Source organism: Oryctolagus cuniculus, chromosome 8, assembly GCF_051225735.1.
Source record: "Oryctolagus cuniculus isolate XC-2025 breed Fujian yellow rabbit chromosome 8, ASM5122573v1, whole genome shotgun sequence".
In the NCBI taxonomy this organism is placed as follows: Eukaryota; Metazoa; Chordata; class Mammalia; order Lagomorpha; family Leporidae; genus Oryctolagus; species Oryctolagus cuniculus.
Window position 1 is genome coordinate 146,543,258 of NC_142874.1, and position 18,707 is coordinate 146,561,964.

At 44.1% G+C, this 18,707-nt stretch overlaps 1 protein-coding gene across 2 annotated transcripts in view; it reads left to right on the forward strand.

Annotated features, from left to right (window-relative positions):
• Nucleotides 1-18,707, forward strand: part of CSMD1 (CUB and Sushi multiple domains 1) — a 2,062,046-nt gene that overhangs the window by 1,750,991 nt on the left and 292,348 nt on the right. For both annotated transcript variants that reach the window (XM_070047233.2, XM_070047234.2), the window contains exon 26: nucleotides 15,804-16,006. In XM_070047233.2, coding sequence (XP_069903334.2) covers nucleotides 15,804-16,006 — 203 coding nt within the window. The remainder of the gene's footprint in view (nucleotides 1-15,803; nucleotides 16,007-18,707) is intronic.

Consider the following 18,707-nt stretch of genomic DNA (forward strand, 5'->3'; position numbering starts at 1 on the left):
GGAGGGGACCCCGGGACCTGAACCTGCGTCCATGCATAAATTTCCTAGACTCATTCTTCATATGCAGCTGTGTGTGGGTGAAAGCCACGTGGGGTGGGGCCCAGCGGGAGACCATGCATTCTATTCTGTGGCTCATCTTGAGACCTGGGCAATTACATCACTGTCTGGGGAGAGAACGGAGCTGCTTTGAAACCTCTCAAGAGAAAAGACTCTGCCTATGTGGAGATTGTTAGCCGTCACAAAGCACACCAAACACCAGAGTAAGGGAAAGAGTTTATTGGGGTAAACCCAGCAGACTGGAGGGGAGGGACGAAGAAGGATAAGAGAGAGAAAGAGAGTATAAGAGAGAAACAGAGAGGAGAGGAGCTAGCGAGGAGAGGAGAGAGCAGAGAGATGAGAGGGGGAGAGGAGAGCAGGAGAGCAGAGCCAAGACAGCACGTGTTCAGGAGCAGGTCCTTTTAAAACTTTGCCTGAGGGCGGGCAGGGCAGGAGCAGCGAATCCCATTAGGATGGGGGTGGAGCTTGACCACAGAGGTTGGGCCATGTGCCCACCTGGCTTCCAGCAATGGCGGCACGGGATAGAGCTTAGGATGTAAATCAGAGTGTAGATCGCACCATAGATAAAACTAAGCCAGTTTCCTAACAGAGATGAATAAGAACTAGAGCCTAAAACATGCAGGTAATGCAAACACTATGTTATAGTTACTCCTTTAAAATTAATATGTTTATATTTGAGGTAAATTCATTGATTAGATAATTATTCATATAGTGGGACAATATTTGAGTAACAAGAGTTTAAGATTTCATATCCTTCATGAAAATCAGTGAAGTCACTTTTCACTGAAAAATAATAAAGATTAATTTTTGAAAAGTCATTAATTTATTCGAAAGACAGAGTTATATACAGAGAGAAGGTGAGACAGAGAGAGAGCTTCTGTCCACTGGTTCACTCTCCAGATGGCTGCAGTGACGGGGGCTGGGCCAAGCTGCAGCTAGGAGCTTCATCCAGGTCCCCCATTTGGGTGAAGGGACCCATGCATTTGGACCATCTTCCACTGCCTTCCTAAGCTCTTAGCAAGGAGCTGGATTGGAAGTGTGGCTGACAGGTCTTGAACTCGCGCTCATATGGGATGCCAGAGTTGCAGGCACTGGCTTAATCCACTGTACCCCAACACTGGCCCCTAAATATTAATTCTTACTTTTGGATTCCTCACCCTTTTTTGAGTAATATAAAAACCGTACCACTGGTGTTGATGTTTAAACTCAGTAATCATCTGTAAGAAACGGAATGACTTCACACAGGCAGAATCTATTTTTTTTGAGGTTTCAGTTTTTCTCGTGTCGCAATTCCACTTGTGCCTTGTTTTCCTGGAGTTAGAATGAGCACTGTCCTTCTCTAAATGCAACCAAGTGATGGATTCATTGGAAGGGGAGCCTAATACTTCATTAACATCTTTTAGCGAAAAGAATTAATAAGGAGTGATTTGAAGTAACAGGAAAACAACACAACATTTATAACATGAACAACTTTGAAATTTATCCATTAGAATTCTAGAAAATAACACATTGCATGTGATGTCCTAATCTAGAGAAGTTTTTGTCCCACACATATCCTTTAGATATAAAAGTATAGATTATAACTTTTTAAAACATATCTTTTAACTTTAAGGCATGAATTCTTCCCTAATAAAAAAGTTAAGCCGGAAGTATGAATATTTATGAATAATTTATTCAATTGATACTCATTTCAAAGTATTTCCCCTGGTTGAGTCATTTGTAATTTAGAAAATATATGCAATTGTTATTGTGGTGGTCTGGAAAATAACATAATTAAAGGTACACCATATAAAATTGTAGGCTTAAATTACAGTAGTACAAAAATAGGATCTGATCAGATTTGCTGTTGGCTCTTTCATATTTACTGTCTTCATTATTGGTACCACAGCCAATATTACCTACACTGTGCACTCAGAAAAAGTAATATATCAGTCACACCAACATGAGCCTAGGGATTCACTAAGGTGTTAAAAAAGCTAGTGTATATGCAGCTCAGTGCTACACATCCATACTACAATTTCTAAATGTAAACATTTCTGTGCTCACAGACTGGCTACTCAACAGCACCTTGAAAAGTGTAAACATCTGGTGTCACTAATTTGGGACAAGAATTTTTGGGCCACTGTGATTTCTTTTTTTTAAGATTTATATATTTATTTGAAAGTCACAGTTACACAGAGAGAGGAGAGGCAGAGAGAGAGAGAGAGAGAGAGAGAGAGAGAGAGGTCTTCCATCCGATGGTTCACTCACCAGTTGGCCGCAACGGCCAGAGTTGTGCTGATCCAAGGCCAGGAGCTTCCTCCAGGTCTCCCACATGGGTACAGGGGCCCAAGCACTTGGGCCATCCTCCACTGCTATCCCAGGCCACAGCAGAGAGCTGGATTGGAAGTGGAGCAGCCGGGACTAGAACCGGCACCCATATGGGGTGGCTTCAGGCCAGGGCATTAACCTGCTGCGCCACAGGACTGGCCCCCACTGTGATTTCATTGAGGCCAGAGCAACTTCTGGCTGCACATCGCTGTAACTTTCTTTGTTAGGTACTAGAGTGCCTCAGATGTGGTTATGATGGGCTCCTGGGTCTGGAAGAGCTGTTGACTGTTAACATGCGTGCTGGAAAGCCGTTACCTGGGCGGAATTTACTTAAAAGTCATTAACACGGCACAGTATCAGATTCGCCCCACTTACGAGTGTGAGGTAGCCATTTCTGTACGAGACCCAGTGTGTGTCACTGCCTAGCAAAGCTGTGATTCGTGTAGTAAAGGCGGCAGCCTCATAGAAATCTTCAACAGGTGGCACTGAAAGCTGTGTTTTACAAAAGTGTGAGTGTGTGTGAGTGTGAGTATATGAGTATGTGTGTGTGGGGGGAGTGTACGAGTGTGTGTGAGTGTGTGAGTTGTGAGTGTGTGTGTAAGTGTGTGTGTGGGAATGTATGAGTGTGTGGGAGTGTGTGTGGGAGTGTGTGAGTGTGTGTTGTGAGTGTGTGTAAGTGTGTGTGTGGGAGTGTATGAGTGTGTGGGTTGTGTGTGTGTAAATGTGGGGGGGAGTGTATGAGTGTGTGTGTGAGTGTATGAGTGTGTGTTTGAGTGTGTGAGGGTGTGTGTGTGTGTGTGCTCTGTACTTCCAGCTGGTCTCTGCACGTGGAGTTTTCTGGCACCCTCACTGTGAGTGTATTTCTGTCCCTAGTTGTCCACAAGCAATGACATTTGGTGGGAGAGCTGGAGGGAAAGCCCTCCAACAAGCTCCTGTGTCATAAAACCATTGGAAGTTCCTCAGCGTTAGCAAGATGGAGAAGCCTGCTCCTATGCAGACGTGGAGAACTGCCTAGGAGGGGTGGTGCCAGCCCCCCAGGGGTGTGTCCTGCGTGTGTTTCCTGCCACGCCAGGCTCGGGAGACGTCAGGGTGAGATCAGCCAATCCATCGCTGAGCAGCCTTTGAGGTGGGGAAACGCACTGGAGGAAAGCAGGAGGCAGTGACCCCATCTCCGTGCTGCTTCCCCAGGCACTGGGAGCTGCATTGCGAGTCTCTCCCTGGCCAAGCTGGCCCAGGAAGACCACGGTGGGGCCTCCCCTTCCCTCTGCAGAGACAGCTGGTGAAGGGCGCTGCAGCCGTTGCAAGCAGAGACAGCAGTGGAGATCCAGCTCCTACTCGTGTCTGTGGCTGCCGTCCCAGCTGCCCTGCACCAAGGTGTCCAGTCCCCAGCGCCACACTTTTCAGTGTATGTTGTCGTGAGAATGTGTGTGAAGCACAAACATCCCTGGCAGCTCCTCACTCATATCCCCCCCCACACACACACACACTAAGTCTTTGGCAGTGATCACCCACATCTGTTTCAAAGCCAGCCAGCGCATGGCCTCCTGCTCTGAGTTGACTGACAGCCCAGTGGGTGGCTGTCTTGCCTCCTGGGCTCCCAGGAGTAACCCACTAGACATTTCCAAGAAGGCCTTGGCCAATGAAGCGGGAAGGGCTGAGAGGAAATGAAAAACAATGTCACAGGAAGTGACGTCTGAGTGGCGTGTAAATAGCACTACAGAGAGCTCGCTAGTGGCGGGGACGGGGGCAAGGCCACCGTTGCAGAGGGTGGCAGCAGAGGCCACATGTCCCAGGAGGGAGGTGCTTGGGCCAGGCAAGGCTGGAGATCCCCAGATGCGCTGCCCCCACCCCCGCCCCCCACATCGAAGACACTGCTGGAGATTTCAGGATACTGAGGGTCCAGAGAAGGAAGATGGGCCCACCCTCCCTGGGATCTTTGCTGGATCTCACAGGGCTTCCTGGCACTGTGGGGATGTCAAGGAGGAACACATTAGTATATCTCCCAGAGAAGCCCTGTGGTGAGGCACAACCAAGGTCTCCATGGTGGGAACTGGACGAGCACGTGATGCACAGAAAACCCAAGCCCTGTGTGCGCTGCTGTGTGCGCCCTTCCTTCCTGCTGTGTGCCGTCACCACCTCCTCCCTGCAGCCCCAGTTCTGCCCTGTGCCTTTCCCTCCTCTCCACTGACCTTCCCAAACCTGTCCCCTGCGTCCTCCAGTCTCTCAGATGCTCCGGCTGTCAGCCGACCAGCACAGGCCCCACACCCACACCCATGTCCATGGTTGGCAGCCTGTGGCCCTGTGGTTTCACCTACACCTGCTGGCCTGTGCCCTGAACACCCGGGCTCTGAGGCACTTGTAGTTCTCCAACCACAGTCGGGGAATGGTGGCTTTCTTCCAACAGATGCTCTTCCTCGGCTTCCACTCGTGGCCTCGCGCTCGGAGCATTCCCGTCGTGCAGGGCCCACTTAAATGTGAGATCCTCTAGAAGAACGTCACCCCTCTCACCTGCCAGAGTGATCCGCTCTCTTCCAGGAAGTCTGCAGGCAAATCTCCAGCAAACACGCCCTTCCCTTCTCATTCTCCCTGTGTCCCCCCGTCCCCGCCATCACCTAGTGTGGACACATCCAGGGCAGACCCCATAGTGTCGGGACAAGCCCCTCTTCCTCCCGGCTCCTAGAATCCTCACCTCCAGTACCACGGAAGCCCACCACGGCTGCCCTACTATAGGCAGACCTTCAGACCCGCCTCCTATGAACCCACCATCCACTCCCAGCTACCGCTCTCAGTCTAAGAGACATTAAAAAGCATTCATTTCATACAATTGTTAAACTAACCAAGATATAAAGACTTTAAAAAGTAAAACAACCAACCAAAAACAAATAGACCATTTCCCTACAGAGATAGCTGCTAACTTGTTGCCCCAGGCTTACAGGTGCCCAGGCACGCTCGATAGTATGATAGTATCTAGTTGCTTATTATATTTCTTTTTTTACGATTTATTTATTTACTTTGAAAGAGTTACAGAAAGAGGGAGAGGGAGAGGGGGAGAGATAGAGAGAGAGAGAGATCTTCCACCTGCTGGTTCACTCCCCAGATGGCCATAATGGCTAGGGCAGAGCCGGGAGCTTCATCTGGGTCACCCATGTAGGTGGCAGGGGCCCAAGTACTTGGATAATCTTCTGCTCCTTTTCCAGGCCGTTAGCTGGATTAGAAGTGGAGCAGCGGAACGTGAACCAGCATACATACAGGATGCCTATATTGAAGGCGGCAGCTTAACCAGCTGTGCCAGGACGCTGGCCCCTGTTTATGCTATTTCAAATTGTTGATATTATATGTAATGTTGTGGCAAAGAGTCTTGAAAGTAAGATTTGCTAATATTTATGATTAATACCTAAGAATATATTAGTAAGAAGTCATTTGCTGCACAAAATGATGTAAACACTTCCATGTACCTTAGTGCAAATTTTCTATTAAGCAAAGGTAATCATTCACTTGTCCATTAAAGAAAACTTGGTTTCTTATCATACACAAAATAAATTTAGGCTCCTCTTCGTGGCATTCAAGTTTATGTACTTTACTTTGTTTTGAAATAAAGTGTTGCACAAAAATAAAACCCTAAAAGTAGTTTGCCAAAATTGTAGTCTCCTAAATAACTATAATTTAAAGTGTAGTATATGTATATATATAATATTTTTCTATGCAAATATAAATATGTACAAGTGGATATTTTTATTCATCTATTTAATCATTTTTACAAAAATAATATACCATATTACCCTGCAGATTTTTTTCATAGTTAGCCTGATCAAATTTTCATGTCCTTCCTTGTAATTCCATCTCACTCTCTTTAGCTGAATATCCACTGCCTGAATGTACCAGAATTTACTTAAATGATATCCTTTGGAGACACTCAGGTTGTTACCATTTTTTTCACTGTTATAAAAAATGCTACTATCCTCCCAATATGTCATCCTAAGTGTACTTTTTATGATTAATTTCTAGCTGGACTTGCTGTGTATGCACATTCGGATTTTTATAGCCGTTACAAAATTATTCTAAAAGGGGTAGGTATGGCCACAAATAATACATGAAAATGCAGTGAACCTACATTATCATTGAAACTGGATAACATCTTTTTAATCTTTGGTCAATCTGATGAGGAAAATATTTAAACATTTTGTTACATTTATTTGTAGCTTTTATATTTTTACTTTTCTGACATTTGAAACTTTAGTTTCTTGTGTGAGTGTGTGTGTGAGCGTGTATGAGTGTGTGTGTGAGGGAGTGTGGGAGTGTGTGGGAGTATGGGAGTGTGTGTGTGTGTGTGCGAGTGCGTGTGTGTGTGTGCATTCTCTTGTACTTGCCTGCAACCTGCAGTGCCTGTGGTTCCCTTTACTTGAATCTCCTCCTTGCTTCTCTTGTCCTGGTGAGAGCTGTTGTGACCCAGCACGGCAGAATCAGACGCGCGCCACCCCGTGCGCCTGCCTGATGCCTTATCTGTAAGTTTGTGCGGCGTGTCACTGTGTACTGTGGTGTGTGATTGTTCCCCGTGTGCCTGTATCTGAGTCAACTCTTAGTTCCATAAGGATGCCATGTTTTGTTCAACTTTTTAACCTTCCTGCCTAGTGCTGTACAGTCTGGAATTCTGACTTTCTGGTTTTCCATGTCTATGAAAGATGATTGTTACATTGTCATTATTTAGGTTTTGTTCTGTTTTCTGTTGGAGTCACAAGTATGGCAGAACTCATGGCACCAGGATGCCTTTTTATCCATGTAAACCTCTCACTGGCTTGCAACATGCGTGTGTGAAACTGCACAAATTATTAATGGTGCAGTTTGTCACAAAATAAACACCCCTGTGTCACCAGCACCCTTACCAAGAACCTGAGCGTTCTCAGGACCCCATGGTTGCTTCTGTGTCATCTCTCCTCATGAGTAATAAGGGTCAACTTTAGACGAGTTTGCTGAAATCCAGTGTTATAGAAATGGGATGACCTGGACTTGTGCGTTCTGTGCCTGCGTGTCGGTGGATATGCATCACAGGAGAACACTGCCATTCACTTAGCCCTTCTGGGTGTTGAGGGGCACTTGGGTTGTTTGGTGCAGGCTGTTTGTGAGTGGTGCTGTGTTGAGCAGGCTTTGACGTGTTGGGTGGTGAAAGTGTGTGAGTGTTCTGGGTTCACACCAGTCGCTGAAGCTGCTGGTCACCCGTAAGTCCTTCAGACAGGCACATTCTGTCAGACAGCTCCCTCTTCACTCCTGCCACAGGGGCTGTGGTCCCAAGAATGCTGCCTTTTCAGCTCACTTACTGAGGACTGTCTTTTTTTTTTAACTTTTATTTAATGAATATAAATTTCCAAAGTACGATTTATGGATTACAATGGCTTCCCCCCCATACCGTCCCTCCCCCCCACAACCCTCCCCTTTCCCACTCCCTCTCCCCTTCCATTCACATCAAGATTCATTTTCGATTATCTTAATATACAGAAGATCAGCTTAGTATACATTAAGTAAGGATTTCAACAGTTTGCTCCCACACAGAAACATAAAGTGAAAAATAATAGATGATTTTTTTTTAATGATGATGAAATCAGATCAGACCTATTGTCATGTTTAATCCCAGTGAGAGTCAAGTTGGGAATTGATAATTTCTTTTTTTTTTTTTTATTACAGAGGATCAGTTTAGTATGCATTAAGTAAAGATTTCAACAGTTTGCACCCCCATAGAAACACAAAGTGAAATATATTGTTTGAGTACTCGTTATAGCATTAAATCTCAATGCACAGCACATTAAGGACAGAGATCCTACATGAGGAGTAAGTGCACAGTGACTCCTGTTGTTGACTTTACCAATTGACACTCCTGTCTATGGCATCAGTAATCTCCCTATGCTCCAGTCATGAGTTTCCAAGGCTATGGAAGCCCTCTGAGTTCTCCGACTCTTATGTTGTTTAGACAAGGTCATAGTCAAAGTGGAGGTTCTCTCCTCCCTTCAGAGAAAGGTACCTCCTTCTTTGGAGACCTGTTCTTTCCACTGGGATCTCACTCACAGAGATCTTTTGCCAGAGTGTCTTGGCTTTCCATGCCTGAAATACTCTCATGGGCTTTTCAGCCAGATCTGAATGCCTTTAGGGCTGATTCTGAGGCCAGAGTGCTATTTAGGACATCTGCCATTCTATGAGTCTGCTGAGTATCTCACTTCCCATGTTGGATCACTCTCCCCTTTATTTATTCTATTGGTTAGTGTTAGCAGGTACTAGACATGTTTATGTGCTCCCTTTGACTCTTAGTCCTATCATTATGATCAATTGTGAACTGAAATTGATCACTTGGAATAGTGAGATGGCATTGGTACATGCCACCTTGATGGGATTAAATTGGAATCCCCTGGTATGTTTCTAACTCTACCATTTGGGGCAAGTCAGCTTGAGCATGTCCTGAATTATACATCTCTTCCCTCTCTTATTCCCACTCTTATGTTTAACAGGGATCACATTTCAGTTAATTTTCAACACTTAAGAATAACTGTGTATTAATTACAGAATTAAACCAGTCATATTAAGTAGAACAGACAAAAAAACTACTAAGAGGGATAATGTATTAAGTTGTTCATTAACAGTCAGGGCTATGCTGATCAAGTCACCATTTCCCATAGTGTCCATTTCACTTCAACAGGTTTCCTTTTTGGTGTTCAGTCAGTTGTCACCGACCAGGGAGAACATATGGTATTTGTCCCTTTGGGACTGGCTTATTTCACTCAGCATGATGTGTTCCAGATTCCTCCATTTTGTTGCAAATGGCTGGATTTCATTGTTTCTTACTGCGGTATAGTATTCTAAAGAGTACATATCCCATAATTTCTTTATCCAGTCTACCGTTGATGGGCATTTAGGTTGGTTCCAGGTCTTAGCTATTGTGAATTGAGTTGCAATAAACATTAGGGTGCAGACCGCTTTTTTGTTTGCCAATTTCCAAGGAGTGGGATGGCTGGGTCGAACGGTAGGGTTATCTTCAGGTTTCTGAGGAATCTCCAGACTGACTTCCATAGTGGCTTGACCAGTTTGCATTCCCACCAACAGTGGGTTAGTGTCCCTTTTTCCCCACATCCTCGCCAGCATCTGTTGTTGGTAGATTTCTGTATGTGAGCCATTCTAACCGGGGTGAGGTGAAACCTCATTGTGCTTTTGATTTGCATTTCCCTGATTGCTAATGACCTTGAACATTTTTTCATGTGTCTGTTGGCCATTTGGATTTCCTCTTTTGAAAAATGTCTATTGAGGTCCTTGGCCCATCTCTTAAGTGGGTTGTTGGTTTTGTTTTTGTGGAGTTTCTTGATCTCTTTGTAGATTCTGGTTATTAACCCTTTATCTGTTGCATAGTTTGCAAATATTTTTTCCCATTCTGTCGGTTGTCTCTTCACTCTCCTGACTGTTTCTTTTGCAGTACAGAAACTTCTCAATTTGATGCAATCCCAATAGTTGATTTTGGCTTTGACTGCCTGTGCCTCCCGGGTCTTTTCCAGAAATTCTTTGCCTGTGCCAATATCTTGAAGGGTTTCTCCAATGTTCTCTAGTAACTTGATGGTGTCAGGTCGTAGATTTAGGTCTTTAATCCATGTTGAGTGGATTTTTGTGTAAGGTGTAAGGTAGGGGTCTTGCTTCATGATTCTGCACGTGGAAATCCAATTTTCCCAGCACCATTTATTGAATAGACTGTCCTTGCTCCAGGAATTAGTTTTAGATCCTTGATCAAATATAAGTTGGCTGTAGATGTTTGGGTTGATTTCTGGTGTTTCAATTCTGTTCCATTGGTCTATCCATCTGTTTCTGTACCAGTACCACGCTGTTTTGATTACAACTGCCCTGTAGTATGTTGAGGACTGTCTTTATCATGTCAGCGATCCTAGTGTTGTGTAATAATTATTGTCTGCATTTCTCTGATGAATAATCAATGTCTACATCTGTCCCTTTTTATGAACTCTTCGTTTGAAGTCTGTTGCTCATTTTGTCCAAGCTAGAATGTCTTTCTTTACCTTGTTTCTTTCCCCCACTGTTATTATGCATCATGAATACAATGTTTATTGATTATATGCTTAATTCACTTACCCTTCTACTATATGTCCTTCCTTTAAATTTGTTTTAAATCTAATCATAATTTCTTAAACACAGATTTTTAATTCCAGTTAGTCAAGTTTATTTTCTTAAAAGATTTATTTATTTGAGGCAGAGTTACAGACAGAAAGAGGGAGAGACCGAGAGAGAAGTCTTCCATCTGCTGGTTCACTCCTCCTATGGCTGCAACAGCTGGATCTGGGCCAATCCAAAGCTAGGAGCCAGGTGCTTCCTCCAGGTCCCCCATGCAGGTGCAGGGGCCCAAGTACTTGGGCCTTCCTCCACTGCTTTTCCAGGCCATCAGCAGAGAATTGGATTGGAAGTGGAGCTGCTGGTACTCGAACCAGTGTCTGGATGAGATGACAGTATGGCAGGCAGAGCCTTAACTTACCACACCACAGCCCCATCCTCAGCCCAGTCATGTTCATTTTTACTTATTTTTTTTTTTGTTTAGTGACTTCATCATATGCATTTAAAATATATTATGTCACATATGAGGAATTTTCAATTAGTGTTTTCAGTTTATTATCAATCTAAATATTTTAATTTATTTTTGTTAATATAAAGAGACTAGATTTCATATATTTCATAGGTACAGTTCTAAGAAGACAGCTGTAATCCCTTCCTTCCTCTCTCCTTCCGTCAATCCCCCTTCTTCCTCTCTTCAGATATTATTTTGATCCATTTTATAATCATAGGCTTAATTCATCATAAACCATAATATCCAACAAGTAAGCAGTAGGAAGACCACAGTTCTACACGAATATAAACAAGGGCTAAAAAACAATCAAATCGTAAGATTTTTTGTTATTCTATATTAACTACCACATATCAGATAAAACATGATATTTGTCTTTTGGGGACTGGCTTATTTCACTAAGCATCATGGTTTACAGTTGCATTCATTTTGTTGCAAAAGACAGGATTTAATTTTTGTCTATGCCTGAGTTGTATTCAATAGTGTTTATATACCACATTTTCTTTATCCAGTCTTCAGTTGGTAGACATCTTGGTTGATTGCATATCTCAACTATTGTGAATTGAGCTGTAATAAGCATGGAGGTACAAATAACTCTTTAATATGCTGATTTCATTTCATTTGGGTAAATTCCCAGGAGTGGATGGCTGGGTCATATGGTAGATTTATTTTCATATTTCTTAGGAATCTCCATACTGCCTTCCATATGGTTGTACTAGTTTACATTTCCACCAACAGTAGATTAGGATACTTTCTTCCCCACATCCTTGCCAGCATTTATTATTATCTAACTGGAGTGAGGTGAAACCTTGCTGTGGTTTTAATTTGCATTTCCTTGATGGCTAGTGATCCCGAGCATATTTTCATGTGTCTGTTTGCCATTTGAACTTCATCCTTTGAAAAATGTCTGTTCATTTCTTTTGCCCATTTCTTAACTGGGTGGTTTGTTTTGCAGTTGTTGAGTTTCTTGAGCTCTAAATAGATCCTGGATATTAATCTTTAATCAGTTGCATAGTTTACAAATATCATCTCCCACTCTGTGGTTGCCTCTTCACTTAGGTGAGTGTTTCTTTACAGTGCAGAATCTTCTTAGCTTAATGTAATCTGATTTGTCTATTTTTTCTTTTATTGCTTGTGCTTCTAATATCTTTTCCAAGAAGTCATTTCCTATGCCATTGTCTTGCAGAGATCCCCTGATGTTTTTCTCTGGTAATTGGGTGATATTGGTCATAGATTTAGCTCCTTGGTCCATTTATAATTGATTTTTCTATAAGGTGTTAATATAAGGGTCTTATTTCATACTTCTGCATGTGTAGGTCTGATTTTCCAAGCTGCATTTGTTGAAGACACATTCCTTTCTCAAGGAATTGATTTTCATGCATTTGTCAAAGATTAGCTAGTTGTACCAGTGTGGCTTAATTTCTGGGATTTCTATTATGTTCAATTGGTCTATATCTCTATTTTTATTTCAGTACCAGGTTGTTTTGATTATAACTGACCCCGTGGTGTATCTTGAGATCTGGTATTGTGATACCTTTGCCTTTGTTTCTGTTGTTTATGATTTCTTTAGCTATTCAGGGTCTCATTTTTTTTCTATATATGAGGTGAATGTCATTGGTATTTTGATAGGGATTGCATTGAATCTGTAAATTGCTTTGGGTAGAATGGACATTTTGTTGATAACAATTCTTTCAATCCAGGGACATGGAAGAGTTTCCATTTTTTTGTGTCTTCTATTTCTTTCTTTAATATTTTGAAATTTTCATTGTAGAGACTTTTCACATTCTTGTTAAATTTATTTAAATGTATTTAAAGTTTTTTGTAGCTATTGTGAGTGTTAGTGATATTACAAGTTTTTTCTCAGCCATGATATTACCTTTGTATATAAAGAATGTTGATTTTTTGTGGCTTCACTTTATATCCTGCAAATGTACCATACTCTGAGTTCCAATAGTCTCTTAGTAGAGTCTATATATAGGTTCCCCTATATATAAAATTATGTCCTCTTCAGACAGGGATATTTTGACTTCCTTGTTTCCAATTTGTATCACTTCGATTTTTTCTCTTAACTGATGATTCTGGCTAAAACTGCAGGACTGTATTGATTAGCAATGGTGAGAGAGAACATCCTTCTCTGGTTCTGGGTGTTAGTGGAAACGCTTCCAACTTTTCCTGATTCTCCTTATATATATATATGGGGGGTGAGGTAGGTGTATGTTGACCTGCTGAAGGAGTTCTTAACAGTACAGAACAGAATAAAAACATCTTGGAAGTGCTGAATCCTGTAAGCAAACTCCATTCCAGTCCTCTGTAAATATACCAGTAATACAGTTACTGTTCAGTATCTACCATACTACGGGTATGTTATTTAGGGATGTATGTTCATCAAGTACATAGAACAGAAATTTGTATCCAGCTAAGAACATAGTTTAAAAACAAACCAGCAAATAATGGAGTTATCTGGAGACATTGTTCATTACATAACACACTCTTAATCTCTTTATATGATATGGATCAGATAGATAAAAATTTAGTGAATTTAAAGGCAATTTGAACTATGCAGATATATAAAACTTATAATTGGAAACAGTAGATTCTATTCAAATAAATATGAGAGGTATAAAAATATGATCAAAGAAACAAACAAGTAATAAATACAGAGAAACACAACTTTTGTACCATGCCTCCTGACAAAATGGGATAGCACTAGAAGTCTGCAACAAAAAAAGTAACACAAAATGTCCTCTGTTTTGAAAATAATAATATGCAATGTTAATAGCTTAATTTGTAATGAAATCCATAAATATATATATAGAGAAAGAATATAATAAGAAACATTCCTATTAGACTAATGGAAATTTTCTAAATAGTGTCAGAGTATATTCAAAGATATCATCTTGGAGAAAGTATATATATAGTACCATAACGAATGAAGCAATAAAAGTAATTTGAAAACAATGAAAATGATCCTTTAAATAGTGTCATTGCATAGACAACTGATGAGATGTATTGACATAAAATACAAGAGACTCTCATGATGTACATTCAGAATGGAAATAGTGATAAACCTATAGGAGAGATGACATCCTAGAAAATTTTAGAAAATAGATTATGTAATCCAATATACAATATTTGGAAAAATCTATTCCTCGAAAGAAAAAAAGTAAGAAAGTGGTCCAGTTCATTTAATATACCTAAAATAACTTTCATTTCCAAAGACAAGCACATTATAAGAGAGAAAAATGAAGAACCTAACTCTATAATTCATTTCATTTATGTATTAAAAAAACTCTGTGCTCATATAGTTGCTAAAAGAACTTTGTAGAATTTAATACTTTTTCGTCATCAACAACATAAGAAAAAACCCTCCTAACACATTAAATAAATGGGACTTTTTTTAAACATGTGGAGAACCTTGGATTGGGTTGTAGAATGACCAGTACAGCACTGACTGCCGTAACTGGAAAGTGGCAACTGAAGACGCTTTAGTAGAGGATGGACTAGAAAATTAAAGCATTACTCATGCTATTAAATAGCTTAAAAATTCCCAACTCTGTATAAAGTAACAAAATGTGCCGTTGTTTTTAGTGTGACCCACTCAGTGCATGAAGATGGTAGCTGTGGAGGCTATCCTGATCTGACCATCACACACTGGATACATGTATCAAATTACCACACTGCATCTCATAAATATGTGCAATTATAATCATAGTAATAAAGAAAAAACGGTGTCCACTGTGGAGCTCACTCTGCAGCCTGTGCTGCCACCTGAGTACACAGCACCAGTGAGAAGCCTGGGGACGTGAGTGTCTCTAGGACACCAGAGCCCCCACAGGGCAGGGCGCTGAGGCGGGAAGCAAGGCTGCCTCTGCCTGTGTTTGGTTTTTAAGAAGACATGGAGCCAGGAGAGCGACACGTCAGCACTGGTGGTTGGAAGGCTCCCGCCTGGTGCATTTGCAGTCTGCAGTACAGTCAGCGTGTCCCGCTGGGCACTGGTACAGGACACTGCATGCTGTGTGTGGGGCGAGGTAGATGCTTTGGCTGATGGGTAACATCCACAAAACAGAGATCTACGTGTGGCTTTCCAGGGCCGTCTCTGATTGTGTCACCTCACAGTTGCTCCTCAGTGAGCAGCAAATGAAAATCAGTTACACAGAACATTCCAGAAATGCAGACTCCTGTTGGCCTTAGCTCAGCTTGTCCATCAGGCTGAATAGGGCTGGACAGGTGCTGGCCAACACACTGCTCTAAGAAAGGCCTGTGAGCTTCATGGGAGTGTCAGAATGTTCTACAGGAGTCTATACCACCCTTTTTACCTTGATGCGGGTATTTCAGGTGAAGTATTTTTTTCTCAAACTAAGTAGAACCAAACCCACAGGGAGGGTCGGCCATCCAGGTGCAAGCAGGAGAGCACCCCAGGTGTGCAGTCATCCGCCCGGTGTGCGTGCTGCCACCTTGTGTTGCATTCGGGAACAACATGGACACGGCTTCTCACACTGACTCCTACTGGCTTCAAAGGAGGCTGTTTGGTGTGCGTGCCCTAGAAAGCTGTGAGAAGGACAGGCCTGGCAGTCACAGAAGCACCTGTGTGATCTCCACGGGGATAGCTTAGCCTACACTTCACACGCTGCATCCTGGGCAGACTGCAGCAGTGCGTGCTGCGTTCTGACCGGCACAGAACTGATTTCTGTGCACCCTGATTCCCTCCCTCTTAGCTGCCAGATGCCACTGCGGCACACGCCGGAGGGCTTTGTGAAAGTGGGAATGCAGTGGACGGCCCCACCCGAGGCGGGAGGCCTGCTGACCACTAAGCACTGCGTGTGTTCCTGCTCTGTCCTTGCAGCCTGCACTTCATCGTCTTTGACACCGAGATGGCACACGACATCCTCAAGGTCTGGGACGGCCCCGTGGACAGCAACATCCTGCTGAAGGAGTGGAGTGGCTCGGCCCTCCCCGGCGACATCCACAGCACCTTCAACTCCCTCACCCTGCAGTTCGACAGCGACTTCTTCATCAGCAAGTCCGGCTTCTCCATCCAGTTCTCAAGTAGGTGCACTGGCTGCCTCTCTGTCCTCACAGCTCGTCTGCATGGTGAACACAGCTCCAGTGTGTTTTATTGTTAAGGTTTATTTATTTTTTATTTGAAAGACAGATCAACAGAGTCAGGGGAGAGTCAGAGAGAGAGCGCTTGCTTTATCTTTCATCTGCTGGTTCACTCCCCAAACGGCTACCATAGTCAGAGCTGGACCAGGCTGAAACCAGGAGCCAAGAACTCCATCCAAGTCTCCCATCTGGTTGGCAGGGACCCAAGTTCATGGGCCATCGTCTACTGTTTCACAGGCACGTTAGCGGGAATAGGAGTAGAAGCAGAGCAGCCAGGACTCAAACTGGCACTCCAGTGTGGGATGCCAGGGTCACAAGCCGTGGGTTCACCTGCTGTGCCACAACCTCAGTCCCTGTGTGCTCCTGCACCGCCCCTTGGGGATGCAGTTTCTGATGGGCTAACTTGAAGGGCCAGCCTTGTGGTACAGTGGGTTGAGCCACCACCCGAGACACTCGTGTCACATATGAGCACGGTTTGAGATCTTGCTGCTTCATTTCCAGTCCACATCCCTTTTCCTGTACCTGGGAAAGTAGCAGAAAATACTCCAAGTACTTGGGCCCCTGCCACCCATGTGGAAGACCCAGGTTTAGTTCCAGGCTCCTGGCTTTGGCCTGGCCCAATCCCTGGACGCTGTGGCCACTTGGGCAGTGAGCTAGCAGATGGAGTGTCTGTGTGTATGTGTGTCCAGTTGTCTTCAAATAAACAGAGAAATATTCCATTTGAATTTTGGGAAATACATATTATAGAAGAGAAGAGGTTTCTTTCATACACTGAGCCCCTCCCATAAAAGACAGATTAGCAAGGGAAAAGGGTTAGCAAATTTGCTTGAGTTCTGCATGCGTCGTGGGTCTGCAGACATGAAGACCCAAGACACAGGGCCAGTGCTTGTGTCGGTGGAGACCGTGCGGGCAGGGTGCCGGGTGCCGGGACATGACGGTGAGGACCTGGGGAAAGGCGACCCTGTGTGGACACTGATGCTCCGGCTCTCTCCTCTCTCGTCCTCCCTGGGGTGAGGGGTGGAGTAGCTAATAGCACGGTCTCCCCTGCTGAAGCACGGTGGCGCCCTTGCACGGTCATCTCCCTGGTCCCTGCTGTCTAGTCGGTTTTCAGTTAATGGTTTCCTGAAAAGGAGGAGTGGGGAGGTTGTGCAGCTGTTCGGATCTACCACGGGAGGAGCCACGTGCTTGGGGCACGAGGTCAGCCACCTTCCTGAAAACAGCCGAATTTGGACGTGCACACACTCAGACTCCCTGTAGCTCCTGGCAGGCCACTGGTGAGCCACGTTTAGGATTTGCGTAGGAATAGCTTCGGTCAATTCGAAAGGTTGCTAATAGAATGGAGGGTGTGGTCTGCCAGCTCCCTCGTCCTGTGGTTGCCATGCCGAGCGTGGCTCTTGCATCACATGTAAGTGAACACTTAGCTTTCTTCTTGGCCTTTATCCTCGCCTTTTAAAATCCATAGAAACACAAAGTCACTTCTGACCCGTATTCCGTCCTGATTCTCTCTTTTCAGAGGAAATCTCCCTAATTTAGGTAGAACAGTGAGGTCCTCTATTGTAATGATTTCAGGATGGCCCGTTTGCTCCAGGCAGTTAATACATCACCAGTTAGGGACGGGAATGCCCGTAAACTCCCTGCAGAGGTGAAGCCGGGCTCCTTCACTTGGTCTCCTCTGCATCCCAGTTTGAACACCGTGAAGCTGCCATTGTTTGGATTAAGCACTCACGCCGGCCGTTGCGTGTGGCTTAACACAGCATTTGGCTGTCGTCCCACTGCCCCTGTTACTAGCTAATAGATCCTCAAATCTAGCATGTAATTTGGTAAAGGCCATTTTAAGGGTAAAAATATGCCTGCTCTCAGTTTTTTGGCAAATGAGTTCCTGCAATAGGGTCTTTAGACTCTGACAGAAGGGAAAACACAAGATACGAAAACTTGGAATGGTATTTATGAACGTGCAGAGCCAGGACATGACCCAGGTAATTTCAGCCTCTCATAAGTTGACCTTCCGTGTCTGTCCTCAGTACTTTATTTCTTGAAGATGTGTTTATATTATTTACTTAAAAGGCAGTTACAGAAGAACAGAGAGAGGGAGAAGGAGGGAGACACACAGAGAGAGTGAGCACTTCCATCTGCTGGTTCATTGGTCAAATGGCCACAACAGCCAGGGCTGGGCCACGCTGAAGCCATGAGCCAGGACCTCCACCCGGTCTCCCACGTGGGCACAGGGGCCTGAGAACTTCGGGTGAACTCTCTGCTTCCCCAGGGAAATCAGCAGGGCGCTGCATCAGAAATGGTGCAGCGAGAACTCAAATTGTGGCAGCTTAAACTGCTGCACCTGCTGCACCGCAAGGCGGCCCCGCGGTTACTTGAACTCCATTGACTCTATTCTCTCTCTCTTTTTTTTTTTTTGACAGGCAGAGTGGACAGTGAGAGAGAGAAACAGAGAGAAAGGTCTTCCTTTGCCGTTGGTTCACCCTCCAATGGCCGCCGTGGCTGGCGTGCTGCGGCTGGCACACTGCGCTGATCCGATGGCAGGTGCCAGGTATTTATCCTGGTCTCCCATGGGGTGCAGGGCCCAAGCACTTGGGCCATCCTCCACTGCACTCCCTGGCCACAGCAGAGAGCTGGCCTGGAAGAGGGGCAA